The sequence below is a fragment of the Drosophila erecta genome, unplaced genomic scaffold, assembly GCF_003286155.1.
Source record: "Drosophila erecta strain 14021-0224.00,06,07 unplaced genomic scaffold, DereRS2 tig00000055-arrow-pilon, whole genome shotgun sequence".
Taxonomy (NCBI): Eukaryota; Metazoa; Arthropoda; class Insecta; order Diptera; family Drosophilidae; genus Drosophila; species Drosophila erecta.
This window is the reverse complement of record NW_020825200.1, coordinates 17,439,252-17,458,829: the sequence shown is the minus strand read 5'-3', so window position 1 is coordinate 17,458,829 and position 19,578 is coordinate 17,439,252. Positions and strand designations below refer to the sequence as shown.

The window sequence follows — 19,578 nt, the reverse complement described above, 5'->3', positions numbered from 1 at the left end:
GATCTAAAACGAAAACCGTTAGGAAATTTAGTACCCCAAGCGAAAAGCTCTGGCATCACTGACAGCTCTGGCTCACGCCGTCTGGCCAAATGGCACTGTTTTCCAGCGGTCTGGCACTACCGCGAACAGCGTGACTCCGTTCAATTTTTAGCTCGTTATTTTAGTTCACGTTAACTTCTCGAGCTGTTCGGACGTCAGTGCGGAACAAAATACCGCGGGCTCTCCACTTGTGTTCTGCGGCTAACTGTTCAAACTTTGCCGACGACGCAGTATATACTGTATTTTAAAAGCAACCGATTCTGAAGTGCCCCACGCAGCAAGTGTTAAACACAAAAACCACAACGTAAGCGGTAATTTTTGGAAGGCTCGAAGATACGATAATATAGTAAATCGAAGCAAAATCGTGCCGTATATAAGTGAAGCATCAAAAGGTGCTAAGCAAATGAATCCGCACTCGAAAGTTTAGATATCGATGTGAGCGCACCCACACCTTCGCAAAAGTAAATAACAAACACAGATACGAATCGGAATTCGAATACAAATGCAAACTCGGCCACAGGTGGTTGGTTGACAAGAGTTCTGTTCTGAGTGATATTCAATTGTAAGCCCGAAAATCGAATTCGATGCCAGTGCTGTTCAATTCAATGCAATGCAATTGAAAAACACCAAATAGTCACTATGATCCATTATCAGTGACCTTTTTCAAAGCGCGCGTGTGTGTGTTTGAGTGGTATTATCACTGCCTGGCATTATTCATTGATAAGTGTTGGGTGTACGAAAAGTGTGTCTGTGTCTATGGTGAATACGTCAGCGGCATTCCAAGTAATCGAGGCTGCAAACTCCGGTGCCAGGTATTCAAAATCGTGATTCATCGCCGATCGTGACTGTAATCGTTGTATCTACAAGAGTTGTTTTTGTTGCCAAGCTGAGGCGGTAGAACGGTAGACTGCGTAAGACTATGAGTATGGGTAATCCTACGGTTTCTACGATTCTCGATCTTAGGCATTCAGCTCAGTTCTTCCAGAAACTCCCAAATTAAGTTCGCTTATATGTATGAACGTGTGTGGGTATAAAAATGAAGGGTTCGCCTTTCTTTTGTTTGCCTGGTCCACTGAATGTGTCTATAGCGACTTTCTTAAACCGGTTCCAGTCCATCCGTTTCTTGACCAAACACACTGTTCATACATTTCCCCTAAATGTGACTCAGGATCCAGAAGTTCCGATCGAATCAGAGGCCCATAATTCATTGCCTCCAATTGCACACTGTGCCCAATTTGTTTATTGAAAACAGACCTCCAGTTCGCCGTCTGCTCCATTTATCTCTGACCACTTCAAAAAGCTGCCCGTTCTCAATCACTTTTCCGGGCAGCAGTGGAAAATGGTGGCAGGCAGCCAGGAATCGTCGGAGTTTCGAGTCATAAAAATGTCCGCGAAAGGTGTGGATGAAATATTTACTGGAATCCCCTGCCCAATTCGCAATTCGCGATTCGCCAGGCATTAAACATTGAACCACTGTTGTGATAAGCCAGAATAATCAATGGATACTAGGGGTTCCTGGAAAATGCGCTCCGCCTGCTTGCAGCTCTTTTTCACACCTTCCCATTATGCACATGGCTCATTAATCAGATGGGGCTTATGGCCGGCCAAGTATCCACCAGATACGCACACCCTCCCCCTCAGTAGGTGTCAAGTTAGAGATACTTTACTGTAGTTGATTATGCTGAAGTAGAGAGCTCCATTACGAATAAATTACTTTGCCTGCACCGAGGAAAATGGCAATAGTACTTCTTTCACATGTATAGAAACTAATTTAAAACACACACAAAATATTAGGTACATAAAAAGCAATACTCGCTGAAAATAGACTTAAAAGTAATCGAAGAATATGTGTGACAACGAATGTGTATATTTAAGCGACTGTAAAATCCCTGGAGATATTTGGAAAGCTGATATGTATTAATGCACCAGACCTCTTTTTAATCTCAAGAGGTTTGGAAATGCACAGAAGACTTCCTCTTCTAGATAAAAGCACTGTCTTGAACTTAGTTTGGGTGGATGTTATACAACTGCAAAGTGACTTGTTTCCAAACAGAAATACCATTCTCCGCTTTTCTCACTACTTCGGATCAGCTGAAGCAGTCTTAGGAAAAGCGCTACATAAGCCCCCTAACTTTGGGCGAACGGGCTCATAAATTTCCATTTAAGATAATATCTGTTTAATTGAATTTGCCGGTTGCCAATAGCCATAAATAAAACCGATTCGGTGGACAATCTCCACCAGCCTCTACCAACATATAACAGGTTTTCACACCGCTCTGTGTGGTTGGCTTGGCATTCTATGAATGGACACCTTCGCCTCCTTACATCCGCTGTGGTCTGAGTCAGAACGTAAATAATAAATTATAAATGGACAGCGGACAACAAATGTTTTGGCGCGTCCATTGGAGCTGTCTGCGTGGAGAGGTGGCAATAACCTGGACATAAATCTGCAAAAAAGGCTAAGCTTTCACCTGGGCCCTAGACTATTCATTGGAAAACTTTGTCCGCCCCATAAAGTATCTAGTCAAGTGCACTTCGGCGAATCAGGGAAATAGGACAAATTTACTCGTATGTGTAACTGCAATCTTGTTTCCTCCGGGAATAAAACAAAATGAAGGCAGTCAGGCACACAAGAAATGCATTGAGTAAACAAATCGAAGAAAATTGAGCCATCTTTTGAGGTCACGGCGAGGCACGAAATGGGCTATATACATTGGGCATATTTATTTATTAATCGGGCGAAACCCAAAACAAACAAATTAAACACTTGTCGGCTATTAAGTGAACGCATATAACGTTTCTATTTATTTGCCAGCAGCTGGCCAACAACTTGTTGTCGCCACGCGTTGTAGTTGTATAATATCTGGCAGAATGCCAGCGATTCAATTTCACTGGCAACGCTCTTTCTATTATTTTTATTAAATTCCCAGTTTATGGAAAACAAAAGAAATAACTTTTCCCAATCTCTCGCGCGAGTGAGGGTTACGCAACTAAAAAAGTTTCCCAAATGACTCATCTAAAAGATACATTACCTGCTCCGGTAATTTCACTTTTATGACATTTGACTTTCTTTGCGCGTTATGCAAAAACACATTTAAATATTTTCGCCGCTTCTGCGCAACTATTACTTAACGACCAAACCATATCTATTTCTAGCCCTTATCGCAGCAGATTGGCTGTAAAGATAGACCGTTGCGAAACCACGTTGAGAATTCGGTATCTGCCAGATAGTTTATCTTGTGAGCGCCCGCAGTTTAGCAACGGTTTCTTGGATCTGGCAACTTTATCTTGCAGCTTCTCGGGGACTGGCGGCCGATTTCCGTAAACCATTATTCTGCGTTTCCAGTTGCCAATCCATCAAGGCGTCACTTTTGTTTCTTTCTCAGCTGGTGTTGTTTATGCATTTATCTTGCAGATACCGCTGCCGGCTGCTATCGCTTCAAAATGCATTAGATCTGCGCACAGAAGCCCGTATTTCTATTCCCAGCTGGGAGTGTGGAATGCCAAATGGGCGGGGGCGTGGTCATGGGCGTAGTTGGGGGGCGTGGCCGACGCCAGTGGAGCCAACACAGAAATTGCGAAACTCGCTCTTGTTTGTGGGCGGAATTCACAGCGGGCGCTGCACTTGCCCAAAAAATGTCAATTGGAACGGGACCATATATCAATTAATTAGAGTACGACAAGAGACATTAAACCAGATGCTCCCGCTGATAGCTCACCCACAAGAAAAGTGACCTCAATCTTAGGGTGGTAAACCGTCTGCTCAATTAATCAAGTCGAGATCTATTAATTCTCCCGTCTTTGGACTTATAACCTTGGAATTGTCAAAAGCGTTTACTCGCTTAATATTATTAGCCTTAGCTTTTATTAAAGTAGTTTATGTGCCGAAAAATATTTGGACCCATATCTAAATTTTTACAGCACACTAGGAATGTCATATTGCTAATCTGTTCAGCAGCCATTTTTGTTTATTTTTTGTTGCCAATTTTAATTAATATGTCACAACTCACAAACATTTCTATTTTTTCTGATTACGAGAATAAGTTCATGATAAATTATTGTCACCCCAAAAAAACATTGTTCAAAGTTCTCTGGCATTTTTGAAGATATATTATATTTTGGGTTGCCAAGGCAATTACATTATCTTTTCGCATTTTAAGCGAATAAAATGCTTATCCCTATGACATCCTTGGGTTCATTAGCGTTTCTGGTTAGCTCACGCCTACTTACGGACATTTGTTGTCCTGACGAAAGCCTATTGGTTAATGGAATTAGCTGGCATTCCCCGCCAGGAACATAACCATGTCAGCACCATCATAGCCTCCGTCATTTAGAGACACGCAAACTGGGCAAAGTAGCGTCATTATGCAGAACGATTGGAATGGGTTCGGGCCGAAAAACGAGAGTTGGCCAAAAGGCCCACACGCGGTTTTTTGGCCTGGGTGGGCAGATTGGGCCCAGATCGCTTGATACCGTTGCTAACCGATTGACAAATAGTTTGATTTACGAGTCAGCAAATCTCAGCTTGGCCCAAATAGCAAATTTCAATTTGGCAGCGTGGCGCTTTTTGATTTTTAATGAAGTAAACTCAAGCCCACACCCCTTTTGCGCTTCCAGGCAGTGCAGATGGATAAAAATATTTTCCGATACAAGTATTTTTCGTTTTCCTCCGGGTTGAATGCTCATTATTTTGGCCAGGAGCCAGCGGCATGTTTGCAATTGCAATCACAGAATTCGTGTACGGCCCAACTTTCCATTAAGATGTGGGGCGCGAAATTTCAATTGTAATGCAAAGCAAGCGAAAACACTTGACTTTTGCACAAACACAAAAGCACGCAACGCCAAAGGTCAACGGGAAAATCAAATAAAAGCACGGGAAAACTCAGGCGAAAGAGTCGTAAATTTCCCTGGGACGTAGGCAAAAAAAAACAAAAAGCAAAGGTAGTCCGAACAATGAGACACACTTTTCTCGACTCGGGATAATTGCAGAAATAAACACTGAGTTGTGGCCCATATAAATTCAATTTGTACAAGGGAGTTCCAAATTAAAATGGACAGAGGTGGAAAGCTGCAGGAAAATTTCACCGTGATGAGGGTCAGCCGTTGAAGTCCAGGCACGTAGCCTGCTAATTTTCAGAGTGAAATTTTCCAGGAACACGTGACGGAAAGCCACAAAAACCACACTCAAACCTCGAAATGAATCTGTTGCACATGCACCGCGTGAAAAGCACGAGCTGTTCGAGTTTTCCACTCATTGGCCATAAAGAACCAAATAACGTTCAAAGAATTTCCCGGCACGGCGTTAAACTGTCAAAAGTTTCGGCGTACAAATGTGGTGGTGCTATTTATGTTGGGAAAACATGAAACTAATAAGAATGTTGCTCGCCGAACCTAAATGGCCATCCGTTTTTATGGCAAAAACGCATGAAAGAGTTCACTTGTCTCTCCATAAATAAACATTGTATCATTGCATAAACTTACTTCAAAAGTTTGCCTAAGTCTAGTACTGTGTTCTGGGTAAAAGGTGTTTAGAAAAGTATTTAAATAAGGCTTGGAAAATCACAAAAACTTAAGTAAATAATTGGAGCTTATAAAGAAGAAATTCATTTTTAACCCATATTTGTTTAACAATTCTTAACGGCATTCTTTATAATTTTTTAGCAATCTACTTGATATGGTTATTTTTTTGAATTTGTAATTGTATTACATAGTCCGCTGTTATTAATGCCTCGGCAGCTCCTTAATCGATTTTCAATGACTTCCCTTCCATATATTCTGCTGCAAGATCACTCTTCGGAACAAAAGATTTCGCAATACATATGTGTTCGATCAATGCGATGATGATGATGATGATGATGAATGCGAGGAGACACTTGCTCTCAAGGAAAGTTCTCCCCTTACAAATTCAGATTTCCAACCGGTTTTGCGTGCTATACAGTTTTATAATATAATATATGAGTAAAATACGTATTTGAACAATTAACAGATATAAATGTGTTTGTGTCTGAGTGCGAGGCAGTTTAATTAGTACGCAAATATCGTCACTTATATAAACAGATTTACATGAAACGAAAACGTGAGTGCAAACGTCACACATGAATAAATAAAAGGCAGAAAGGGGGGTCATTAAATATGTGGGGGACATTGCAGAATGAATGAACGAATTAAGGCGGCGCCACTCGACCATGGAATGACGTCATTCTTTATTATTTATACCCCTTGATGGTGGTAAACAATTGTGTGTTAAACATATGTTGTATATCGCTGTGGATTGATAGTCGTGAAATGATATGAAAGCTTCAGGCTTAACTTGAATAATTGTATCAATTTCGCAACCCACACAAACACTCAAAACTTAAAGAATCTAATAGATTACGAGGCAAATTGCACCAGAAAAAATACAAGATGAGTGACTGGGAAATGATATTTTCTTTGCTCAAGCAAGACAGATGAAAAATGCCAATGATGCCGAAGAAATTATTTATCATGCTGTGTTTTCCTTCTTTCAACGAGATTCATTTTAGCATTCACTTTTGAAACCCATTTATCTCTTTCGATTGAAAAATATTTTTAAAAAATTATCACAACAATATTCGTTTTCGTAAGCCAGACACGTCATATTTTCGGCGTTTTGTTTATTTCCTTCTAAAAATATAATCGATTACCAGTATTTTCCAATGGCATTACAAACAAGATTATAAACCAGTACGGAACGATAAGCAGCTACTTCCATCACTGCAAATCAAAAAGCTCAAATAGCTCGGTTTCGCCGCGGAAAATGACTAAGTGCAGAATTGTGTACTCGCGATACGCCGATGAGCTGGAGATCCACCTCCTACCAACCTCCTACCTCATTATGCACATGGCTAATTGCACGACCTGCAGACAATCAGAGAAATATCAGAGCTGGGAAGAAAAGGGATTCGCCTGCAGCTGGGACGGCAATTAGGGCGGCCAGTAATTTGCGTCACGGGCACGTGAGGCACTTAAAAGAGCAACAGAAAAACTGTTGCCCAGATATAAATAGTCGCAATCGGGCTGAAGGAAAAGGCCACAGCCCAGAGTCGCCCTTGAAAATGGCCAAAGTGGGCGTGTCGTCATGACAACATGCATTCCAGCGACAACACAAACCGGTGCACTGAAAGAAACCAGCTAGGTTTGAAAGCTGCTTTGATAACTTTAAAAACACACTTCAGTGCTATGCACAATTATTTCTTGCTAAAGGTAATGAAATTCGTCACACTATCGACCATCGCTTATGAGTTGCAAACCTGCAAATCGATGTAAAGCACACTTTCTCACTGTGTAGCGGCGAGTGACTGGCGGAAAACGGAGTTGCAAGTCTTAAGTTCTCCTTGTCAAAGTCCAAGATTTTCTCGACAGCCAGCAACTTCTCGACTTGCAACTTGCAACTTGCAACGTGCCACAGCTAGACACATTTGATGCAATGCCTGCCACTGGTTATGGGTTTCACTCGCTTGCATTCCTGATGCGATAATGGATTTGTCAAGTATGGATTCGGAACACAGTGCCAGTTGAGGAAATAGTATTCGAACATATGTGTTCAATTTGAGCCACAGATAAACTTTTATCGACGGGGCAAAGCCCAGTATATTTTAGAAACCCAGTAAATTGTTCAAAATGAACAAATAATTCCAAAAATGAGTCATGTCGAATATTTATTGAGCACAAAATTGTACGTTATATAAGTTCCAGATTGCAACTCTTGCTTTGCTCGAAGGAAAGGGTATCGTAGTTCGTGCTCCATTAGCTGCTCCTCACAGGTGATTAGCGACCAAGTCAATATTTGCCGGCTGATTGCGTCTAATCCGCAATGCGCCTGTTGCGGATATGTGGGGCGGGAGAAACCAGAGCAGTTCCAATTGGCCAGCAAGAAACGCTGAATCGGGCTGAGAACTGACCTCGAGTCCTGGGAGTGACAAAGATGAATGGCTTTGTTGGCTGACCACCTGGCAATTAGCCAGCAGGAGTCGAGTAGGCCAAAATGTCATCACGAAGGCGCTGGAGGAGTGCCCCCGAAGTGGGCCAGCAAATTAAATTCCAGTTTACTGATGTCAGGCGAGCAGTCGGACACTTGTTGTCCGAGGCTCGGAGGGATTACACTCATACGACATGGCCACGGAAGTGGCCCATCAGCAGCCAGCTCGTTTGCTCTAATTGCCGGCAACCGGAGGCGCCAGTTGCACACTGGAAAAATTGCAGTTCAATTGTTTTGTTAAGTGGAAATCTTGATGGAAATGTATTCATTTGCTTTAATAAACCGTCTTTCCATATAACGACTATTTCTTAAACCTCTTAATTGTATTCATCAAATTATGTCACACAGATATTAAAAGTAGCAGTTTATTATCCCATACTGTATTGATAAGAAACTGTGGATAGTGAACATAAAAAACATGAAAACAAGCAATGGAGAGTGTCGAATCTCACTACATACAGTAAGCATATGAAAACATCGTTATCAATTTTCTGTTTGGCAGAACCTTTGAAAACAACTTTAATACCCTGTACAGAGGGTATGGCATGTGGGCATAAAAGCGCTGTTCTTTTAATTTGTATTTTTTGCGGCTGTGTGGGCAATGGCTAGTCAGTTTGTTTAATTGTGCATGTCCCCTTGTCATTTAGGGACTTAGACTAGCTCAGCTTGTGTGACAGTGAGTTATGGCCACGTGGCTGACCTGTTGCCTCATCCGACGGTGGGTGTGGCCCGCCGCCTTGCCGTGTGCCCAAAAAACATATCTCCCGGAAACTCGCATTTCAAAATGCGGATGTGGCACCAAAAAATGTAACGCATTCGAAAAACTATGGCGCGCATTGTGTTGTTCCTCTTGTTTATGCGTTAGCACAATATCTGAACGAAGACATCCAAGATTTATTTTCTTTTATTTCCGCTTAATTGAATTTATCGGGCTGAATGAAGGCTTATCGCGTCGTTGCCCCGACCACCCAGCAAAGCTTTATTCTTCGTCGGACTTGTAAGCTGTTCACTTGGGCCCGAAAAGCGGAGAAAACCCGGATATATAACGAAAGCCCAAATAACAATGTGTCCAATCCCGAAATTCTATAAAGGAAATGTGTTTAACTGAATAAATAACGAGCATCGTGTTTACTGATTAGTAGAAAATGAACTGCATGTAGGGACAGTTTTAACAGTAAACCATAAGTACGAATTAAAAACTAACTATCCTAATAATACGGAAACAAACGCACGGTATTAATTCACGGCTCCAACTCTAATCAAGAAATCCGTTGATTTTTTTCAGTGCATCGCTAAGTGAGCAAAGTGACTTCCAGCGTGACCATGGCATTGCAGGGCCAAATGTGTTAAAATTGTGAATATTCAGAGTGTAAAATTAGCACAATACATAATCCCAAAGGAAACAAACTAACCAATCCAGATGGCGATGCTTCCGAGGTTGTTCCTGCGGCCTCTGCTCCTGGTTTTTTGGATCACGTGGAGCGGTGCTCGTAAGTAGCCCAGTACAAATTTCATTCAAAGCCACATATTTGCCGACCATTTATTTAATTCCAAAGAATTTTATGCAACTGATAAGGTGGAGCGCTAAAGAAACACTACGGATAACGCTTTCATTTGTACAATTCAAAAAACAATACATATCTGCGAATATGCATTGATATTTATGTATGGCTTGCTTCCTGTCAACAATCGCGCATTCTTTATTATTAAGTACACTAAAAAAAACCGAGTATCTCAGTTGCATCAGAATAACTGGCTAATTATTAATATAATTGCAGTGCCATTTTTTAGATGCCTTGGTGTCTTCAAAAATGAATGCCACTTGGTATTTTATCCTCATACAGACCATTAAACATTTTTGTTGACTAGCCTTACATTTTTCTCTGTGTGATGCCATAATCTGTCCATCTCTACGCTTGAGCCACTCCAGACAGATCCGACAGCTACAGTTTATAGACACCGCTCTGAACTTTGAACTTTGGTTGATCTATCCCCGAATTTTGGGCTATTCAATTCAAGTGTCGTTTGCATTAGCTACGATTTGATATTGTGGTGCACTTATAAAGACTTACACTTTGTAGAGCACGAGGCTGAGCGCAGAGCATAATAAAATGCCTATCACTCCATTGTTATCGCGTAAGCAAACAAACTAGTTGAGCGGCCACCAGAGGCGTAGCTACGCGCAGCCTTTGGGATACCACGATCAATACCACGGCAAAGGATTGTGCATCTGCGGCCATGATGCCCCGAGAGGGTCGCTCAACCGCAAATCACTTGAAGCCATTATTTTAGCGCCACCAGTGGATGGGGATGTTGTTGACCAGAGGGGAAGCCGAGGGCTAGAACCCGGCAATAGATAAAGCGGCATGTGAAGTGCCCCATTGTAGGGCATTCGAGCGATCAATGAAGAATACGAGTGTACGAGTTCAGCTGACCTTCCTGCTGTACACCGATGGCAGATGTGGAATAGATGTGTCTTATACGGACAGAAATACGGACGAACGGACAGACGAACTAATATATATAGTCAATAATTATTGTACACATATTTAATTTATGCAGACAGAAATACGGACGTACTAATATATACGGTTTATTATAATATTATAAAGTCAATAATTATTGTATACATATTTAATTTATACGGACAGAGATACGGACAAATGGACAGACGAACTAATATATACGGCTTATTGCAATATTATAAAGTGAATAATTATTGTATACATATTTAATTTACTTACATATTCTGTTATACGATTTCAGTGCCATTGCAGCAGTTCTCGCCGGATCCCGACGACACCACGGAGAACTGCGGCGGCGAGAATGGAGCTCCCCTGATGACGCCCTGCAAGAGCTCCATAATCCTGGATGCCATGACGAGCACCACGCTGAAGTGCGAGGCCGACGAACCGATGAGCTGGTGGGCCAACCAATTACAGTACCCGCCCTCCGAGTCGTTCGATAATACGGAGGATCCGGCTCGACCATTCGGATCCATCCTGCACCTTATCGAGGTGACGGCTGACAATGCGGGAGCCTTCTACTGCGTGAAGGCTTCGAAATTCAGCCCGATCGAAGTAAAGGACCAGTCGGACGAGACAATGATCGAGCTGGTAAATCAGGGACACGCCAGCTCCATCTACGTGTACGTAAACGACCCCGACTCCAAGCTGGTCGATGGTCAGCTCGTGGTTGTTGCACGCCAATACACCGACGTGGTCGTACCCTGCAAACCAGCCATGCCGGACACAGAGGTCGTGCTGGAGACCAGTACTGGAGAAGTAAGTGGGCAGGATCTACTGCTTGGAAACTCTTTCAAAAACATCAAGTCTAATCGACCAGAAAGGGCCTGCATGAATAACCACAGGGAACGAAAATTAAGGGGATACAAGATACAAAGTACTTTCCAAATTAGAAAACAACTATAAGAAATTAACACGTACTAGGCAAAGATTTAACTCTTCCTAGTCCTACAATTCGGACTTTTATACCCAATAAAGGGTATAAAGGGTATACTAGATTCGTTTATAGATAGCGTTTATATATTCTTGATCAGGATCAGTAGCGCAGTCGATCTGGCCATGTCCGTCTGTCCGTCCGTATGAACGTCGAGATCTCAAGAGAAAGTTGAGACTAAGCATGCAGATTCTTGTTTTTTTCTTTAATATTATTATTATTATAATTTTCTTACGGTTTTTATCGATGTGCCAAAATGATTGTTCAACTTTCTCGTTCGGTAACGGGTATCTGATAGTCGAGGAACGCGAATAAAGCGTTCTCTCTTGTTTTGATATCAAAATTAGGCTGCTTTGGGATTGCTTAAAATTCATGCAGGCCCTATGTATTTCTTTTGTTACTCTCGAACTTATGACCTTCTTTTCTCGGCGCGCAGAGCACGTGGAAAATCAGCTCGAAAGGTCAGATTCAGGGTAGACCCGAGTTCTTTACTCGCGTGAGGTACCACCCCAGATGGGGCTTCATCTTCCGAGTCAATGACAATGTATCCGGATACTTACTTTGCAAAACGTTGGGACAGAATTTCACGATTTACGTTGCCTACTCAGAAAGTATGTCGCAGTCTGTCTTTAATTAATTTCGTAGTTAAGCCCCTATGCTCCATATATGTATATACTCGAACTATACTGTACAGACATGCCTACATAATAGTATATTATTATAGCGTAGTATTAACAAATCAGCTCCCAGTTCGCCATTCTGTTGATAGGCAGCAGTAAGCCGGTCCGATTTTAGGCCACCCTTTCAATACCCATTTGATATCTGACCAATATGCCTCTGTGCAGATGCATTCCAGCAAATCGGTCGGTCGGTACGATCCGCAACGGGGATTCACCATCGAAATCCGAAGCATCGTAGATGGCGGGGACTACTACTGCCGCCCAAATCCGCCATTCCCGCACAACGAAGAGGAGATGACCAGCATAGAAGTGCGCTTTATTGGTAACGGTCACATTGATAGTGAGTTTTTGCACCCCAAAGTTTGTGATTTGTGATTTCCGTCTATACATGTCGTAAATATTGCTTTCCACTATTCAACTATTCAATTATATTTGGAATCGATCATCGGAAGCAGTTTTTGGATCGGTTATGGTGTTGGTTTCCTGATAACAAGGATCTAATCTATGCAACTGCCTTCTCTTCCAAATTAATGGCCTTAAATCACACTCTACAGCCCATACACGAAACTACACTGCACGCATTTTGTTGTAGACTTTCGCACAAAGTTCATAAAATTGATCTCAAATCCAAGCTGTTTCTTCTAGTCCCCTTCTTGTGGTAAAAAAATCGCTTAAGGATTTAACAATAAAGCGAGTTCTTTACACCGAAACATCTCTCAATTCCGAATGATGAAGATATACATTTCTTAATAACTAACTCTAAAATGAACTTTAATTGCACACTGCTAAAAATCACGGCTTGCAAGTAACAAAAGTGTGTTTTAAGCAATGGTACTTTTGCATTAGTCTATCCCCCTGTCCTCAAATTATTGATTGCCCTGCCGTACCCACACCCACTGTCATGTTAATCTGCTAACTCCTCCAGAAACCGGATTGGAAATTCCTAGTACCCTCCCGACTAACATGGGGTACACGTACGCACCAGGTGTCACCGATGACGATGAGGAAGTCCTCACTGTTACTAACCAATCGCCGGGCAATGTGGCACTAATCCGTGGTGGTGATGGATCCTTATCCGGGGAGCGGGCACGGCGAAGTCCAGTCCGCCTGGCTCCGATGAATGCGTCGCCCTCACCCAGACCAGGGCGTAAGTGTTGTCCTGGCTGTTGTTGATCTGTTCTTGTGTCGATTCTGTTCATGTTGTTTTGTCCTGGTTGTGCTAATTGTGCTATTATTTCTTGCATCCTTTGTGTTCGATTTATGTTGGTTATGGACTGATTTAAATGCTTAACCTTATTCGTTACTAATCAATGCCACCTACCGCCTAAGTACTGTAGAAACGTTAACCCATCTGTGTCCACGTCTATGTCTAACCCAACCATCTGCATGAAGCTGTAGCATTGCTTGCCAGTCCCAGTCCTTTGCAACGGGTATCTAATAATGCTAAACTTTCTACCAACGCCAAAGAAGACGGAAAGCCGCTACCCAAGCCCGTGATCAGGTCCTCCGTGGAGCATCACGTGTTCACGGACACCAACTTCACCCTGGATTGCGAGCAGTCCGCCTTCCCTGAATCGGTATACGGAATGGAATGGTTCCCTCCGACCTGGGATAAGGTCAGTAAAACTTAATCTAAAGTTTCAAGAGAACAGCACTGAGATAATGCTTCCCCGCAGAATCGCATATTTGCCTCCCAGTCAATAACCGATCCCAAGACCATGAACGTCACCCACCAAACGGGCAGAAGCACCTTGACGGTATTGAATGCACAACCCTCAGACACTGGAGTGTACAAGTGCGTGACCACAGACGAGTCCAACCAAAAGATTCAGCATGCCACCTACAGGATCAAGGTCCTAAGTGAGTGTTGAATGTAGTAAGTGTTATGAAGAATCTACTTATTTGTGTACCAAATCCCCAGAGCAAAACGAAAGTTACCTGAAAGTGGCCGAACCCTCGGGCCATTACAATGTGCAGCAATATGCGAATCGCTCCATACAGATGATGGCCAACTTCGAGGGATTTCCCACGCCCACCTTCAGCTGGTTCAAGCCGGACGGCAACGAGGTTCGGCAGTCGGAGAATAACTTTAAGATTCTCTCCACGGAACTGAGCACAGTACTCCAGGTGCTGAACGCCCAGTTGCAGGACAGCGGCACATACCTCCTCCGAGGATCCAATGCCTTTGGCGTCGTTCAGCGGGAGTACAACGTCAGTGTGATGGACGCCCCGGCGCTGACGATGTCGGACGCTTATGTCCAGGTGGGATCCGTGGCGCGACTGGAGTGCACCGTACGCTCCTATCCGCCGGCTATCGTCACCTTTTTCTTCCGCCCCTGCACCCTGGAACCACGATGGCCCACTTGCTCCGTGCTCAATCAGAACTTCAGCGTAAGTAGCACGATCCGACTTATTATATTAATATATGTATTCGAGCCCGGTGTAAGGGTATATCTGATGGGTTCCTTACCTAATGTTGTCCTCCTTATTATAATTGTATTGCTTTTTTGTGTCGTCCCATGCGTTGGTGTTGTCGTTCTGCAGTTGCCAAGTGAACAGGAGAGATACCAGGTATTTGTTTAAAGCAATTTCCGAACCTTTTGTGCACAGTTACCAACACTTTGTGTTCCATCCCCAGTTCCAGACTCGACCAAGACCCGGAAAGCTGAGCGTGGAACGCATATACGAGGTATCCTTCCTGCCCACGGAGCCGGGAATCCTCACGTGCATTGCCCAAAATATAATAGATGGAAAGGAACGAAGGACCATGACGAAGGCGCACGTTCTGCTGGGCAACATTTCCGAAAACATGACCATATATGGCTACGACAAGGATCACAAAATTGCCAAGGAGGACAATTTGAACTTCACCTGCGAGGCGCTGGCCTATCACTTCGATGGAAACCTAAAATGGTTCATTAATGGAGAGGACTTGAAGGAGTCAGAACGTAAGTGCTTTCTACATGTGCAGTTCCTTAATATTGACCATCTGCTCCCCAGTGCTGCGCATTGAGACCAGCCATACCAAGTACTCCTACAAGAGCACTGTACACATCTCTACGATATCGGACAGGGATCGGGGAACCTACGAGTGCCGGGCATTCCACAACGAGAACGACGCCGTTTACACCAGTCGGGAGATAGATCTGTACGTCCACGATCCTTCTCCTCCTCAGTGGCTAGTCGCCGGCCAGGAGAGCCATTCAAAATTAAAGCGAAAGCTTAGCCAAACCCTGGAGCTGGAGTGTGCCTCCACAGCGATTCCCGTGGCCACGGTGCGGTGGTTCAAGGACGACAAGGAGCTGACCGAATCCAAGCTCAGGCACTTCATTGAAAAGGAGTCCAAGCTGCTGATCACCCACCTCTATCCCGGAGATGAAGGCGTCTACAAGTGTGTGGTCGAAAACAGGTTGGACAGAATCGAGCGCTCCTTCACGGTGGTGATTTCAGGTGAGTTTTCAGTTGTAATTGCTGTTTGGAATTATAGTTTCATATTTAATATTTGTTTTAGATCTGCCCGGTATTAGCATGACGTGGGTGTGGTTCGGTGTGATACTTTTCCTCATCCTGATCGGTCTGTGCGTCTTCCTGGCCGTGCGCTACCAAAATGAGCACAAGCGGCACCTGGCCCTCAAGGAAGCTGGATTGGCCAACTTCGAGGAGGGCGCTGTGGGACACATTAACCCCGACCTGACCCTGGACGAGCAGGCCGAACTGCTGCCCTACAATCGCGAATTTGAGTTCCCGCGGGACAATCTGAAGCTGGGCAAGCAGCTGGGAGCTGGGGCCTTTGGCGTGGTGCTCAAAGGCGAGGCCAGGGGCATCCGGAGAGAGGAGCCCACCACCACGGTGGCCGTCAAGATGGTCAAGGCGACGGCCGACAATGAGGTGGTGAGGGCACTGGTCTCCGAGCTCAAGATCATGGTGCATCTGGGACAGCACTTGAATGTGGTCAATCTCCTGGGTGCCGTCACCAAAAACATTGCGAAGCGTAAGTTTCAAGAAAAAAGGTTGAAATTTACCTATGCTAACGATTGACATTCCATATGAAGACCATTATTTTTATTGTTTTGAAAAAAAAACACGTTTTTCCCATTGCTTATACCAAAGTTCAATATTTACAAGGAAAACTTTTTTAAATAATGATTATTAATGATTACTATTAATCTGTGGATAGGCGAACTCATGGTCATTGTGGAGTACTGTCGCTTCGGCAACATTCAGAACTTCCTTCTGAGGAACAGGAAGTGCTTTATCAACCAAATCAGTCCAGATACCGACCACATTGACCCCAGCATCATGACCCAGCGCATGTCCGATAACTACGATCTGCACCGGTAAGTAATTAGGGTCCAGGAAGGTGACTAACAAATTAGTATTATTACGATTTATTAATTGTAAATACGCGGCTTAGAATCTCACAGCTGACTGACTCTAACTTAAGATAACCTTTGTGTTGACTAACTCTTGAAAATTTTGTTTCATGGTTTTGGTACTACCACTATTGTTTATCCAACAACTAACTAACAACCAAACACAATACAATTAACTAAACTACACACACACTCTAAAAACACTGAATGTTTTTGCACCGGTGCTTGTGAACCCGCTCCTGGTTGTGGTCTTCCCCTCTGTGCTCCCCGCCTCTGTGTGTCTATACTGTGTCTTTGTGGTGGCGACCTAACTCCAACTAACAGCGATACAAATGGTGGTGGCCTGAAGTACGCCAATGTCGGTTTCCCGATCCACTCTTACATTAATGAGCCGCACAACAATAACACGCAACCGCCACCTCATCGCAGAAACTCGGACAATGATCCCCGATCGGGCACCCGAGCCGGACGAACCGTATCCGGAACCGCCACCTATAGCTACGACCGGCAGATGGATACCTGTGCCACCGTGATGACCACTGTCCCAGAAGGTAGGTTCAGAAACTGTTTAATAAAGCAGAATGAGTTACAATGAAGATACTTTAGTAAACAAACAACAAGAGACATGAAATACTGAACTAAAAAATAATTTATATGAAATTAAATTCAATCTTATTGAATCTTAATCAACAGATGATCAGATAATGTCCAACAACTCCATACAACCCGCCTGGCGTTCCAACTACAAAACCGATTCCACAGAGGCGATGACGGTGACCACCGTTGACCTGATCAGTTGGGCATTCCAAGTGGCAAGGGGCATGGATTACTTGTCCTCCAAGAAGGTGTTGCACGGCGATTTGGCCGCGAGAAATATACTCCTTTGCGAAGACAATGTTGTTAAAATTTGCGACTTTGGTCTGGCGAGATCCATGTACCGAGGGGATAACTACAAGAAGTCGGGTAATTGTGAATCCATTTGTTACTTAACCATTTATTAATATTATAAACACGAATTAATTAGAGAGTGGCAAGCTGCCCATCAAGTGGCTGGCGCTGGAGTCGCTGAGCGATCATGTGTTCAGCACATACAGCGACGTTTGGTCCTACGGAATCGTTTTGTGGGAGATGTTTTCGCTGGCCAAGGTGCCGTATCCGGGCATCGATCCCAACCAAGAGCTGTTCAACAAACTGAACGACGGCTACCGCATGGAGAAGCCGAAGTTCGCCAACCAGGAGCTCTACGAGATTATGCTAGAGTGCTGGCGAAAGAAGTAAGTGTTTAGCCCCATCATTTCATCCGAATCCATCGTCATATTATTCTCGATTCTTTCAGTCCCGAGAGCAGACCATTGTTTGCTGAGTTGGAGAAGCGGTTTGGCAACATGCTGGGCGAGGATGTAGCCAGTGTAAGTGGGAAACACATTCAATGTTCAGAAGAATAATAGTAAAGGACAATTCCCCAATTTCCCAATTACAGCACTACCTAGACCTAAACAATCCGTACATGCAGAGCAACATTGAGTACATGAAGAAGCAGTCCACGGATTACCTGGCACTGATGGGTTCACCCGACGAGCTGGCGCCTGCAGCTCCGCGCTACGTGAACGGGCACATAGTGCCCGATATACGTGAGTATTACTTCAGCCATGCCATGTATCAGGTTACTAACTGCGCACGATCACACCCATCTGACCATCCAAATGCACCCACTCTCGCTGGCACACTAACTTAGGCATCGAGGAGCTGCCGGATGACTACATGGCGATGAGCCCGGACTCCGATCCCGATGCCAGCACCGCCATATTCTCACCCACACGCCTCGAAGGCGAGACCTCCGACTTTCCGGACTTCTCTAGCGAAACCACTTTCAATTTCCCAGGGGCGCGACAGTCGCCTACGTTGAGTAACAATCTCAACAGCGGATCGTCTAAGCCGCTCCGCAAGAAGAACGGCATGCCCACTATGGATGTGGCGGACCAGGCGCCGGAGGAGATACCTATGCTGCATCGCCGCTCCACCGGATCGGATGAAAGTCCGGAGCAGGGAAGGCGCTTCAATCAGGCCCTCAAGCAGCAATATGTCACGCCCACTCCGTCCCCTCGCCATCATGTGGAGACCAAAGTCAACGGGGAGTCTTCCGAAAACTATGTGAACGTGAAGCCGCCTAGAAAGAATATACCCGGCAAAACCACTACAGGTGGAGGGGGTGCTGGAGCCACGGAGGCCTTCTCGAATCCCAGCTACCAGCCACTATCCACCGTCAACGAGAAGGAGCAGCGAAGGTATTAGGACGTCCCGGAGCCATTAGCTTAAGTTTAAGACCTCTATGCAACTCAGTTGGAGTTTTAAGTGAAATTTTAATAGAAAATTTTAAATATAATCAACTTACGTAGTGACTTTAGTTGATCATAGGAGAAATAATTGTTAAAAGAATGAAACAGTACTCGATATAACCTTTTAAAAATGTTAAAATTTCAACTTACTTGTTTTGGGGCCTTTAAGAAACAATACTACTTAGTGGCATTGTGAATATACTGAACTAGCTTTAAGACCACACACTCACTCCATGTTATACAATATTAATGCCATTTCATGTTTTACATTTAGTATAGTCTAAGGCGATTAAACTTATCTTGTATTGTGTATACATGTACCTACGCCTACTCAAATACAATGAGTATGATAACAATAGCAATTGGCTTTTATTCACATAATTTATTTCCATCGTAACTAAAGACTCAAGGTCTTATTCATCGATTTTTGCGTCGTCTAAATAATCGCTTAATAAATTTTATCTTAAATCTTTGTGGGTGAAAAAGAGGACAATTGGGAATTTTTTGATAAATTAATCAAACAAAAATTCGTTCTAAAGATGTCTATACTTCAAAAAACCAAACATCTAATAATACATTTTGTAACATTTAATTATTATGGTAATAGAGTATTAGTAATAAAGAGCCAATATATTGAGATATAAATATATCCATTTAATTCTGTTGCAGTTGTGAACCATTTAATTCGTTTT

At 43.6% G+C, this 19,578-nt stretch overlaps 1 protein-coding gene across 13 annotated transcripts; it reads left to right on the top strand.

Moving 5' to 3' along the window:
* Positions 1–163: 163 nt before the first annotated feature.
* LOC6543482 (vascular endothelial growth factor receptor 1) lies at positions 164–19,244 on the top strand. Of its 13 annotated transcripts, none has more exons than XM_001970228.3 (19): positions 164–343; positions 9,324–9,528; positions 10,805–11,322; positions 12,343–12,499; positions 13,103–13,324; positions 13,645–13,793; positions 13,854–14,037; positions 14,099–14,568; positions 14,722–14,748; positions 14,816–15,125; positions 15,178–15,627; positions 15,689–16,168; positions 16,355–16,514; positions 16,875–17,101; positions 17,244–17,513; positions 17,575–17,824; positions 17,887–17,959; positions 18,031–18,181; positions 18,286–19,244. In XM_001970228.3, exons 2-19 carry the CDS (start codon positions 9,459–9,461, stop codon positions 18,840–18,842), a joined length of 4,725 nt encoding a protein of 1,574 aa, XP_001970264.2. In that variant the 5' UTR covers positions 164–343; positions 9,324–9,458; the 3' UTR covers positions 18,843–19,244. The 13 variants fall into 13 exon arrangements, with proteins under 13 accessions (XP_001970264.2, XP_026834389.1, XP_026834390.1 ...); XM_026978588.1 differs by having other exon boundaries at positions 164–350; XM_026978589.1 differs by lacking the exon at positions 164–343 and adding an exon at positions 641–851.
* The last annotated feature ends 334 nt before the right edge of the window (positions 19,245–19,578 follow it).

What these genes read in the sequence shown, in the direction of transcription:
- LOC6543482 (XM_001970228.3), top strand. Translation starts at nt 9,459, where the DNA reads ATGGCGATGCTTCCGAGGTTGTTCCTGCGGCCTCTGCTCCTGGTTTTT. An exon ending in CACCAAAAACATTGCGAAGC is followed by an intron (nt 16,169 to 16,354) that starts GTAAGTTTCAAG and finishes ATCTGTGGATAG; the next exon opens with GCGAACTCATGGTCATTGTG. An exon ending in GATAACTACGATCTGCACCG is followed by an intron (nt 16,515 to 16,874) that starts GTAAGTAATTAG and finishes TCCAACTAACAG; the next exon opens with CGATACAAATGGTGGTGGCC.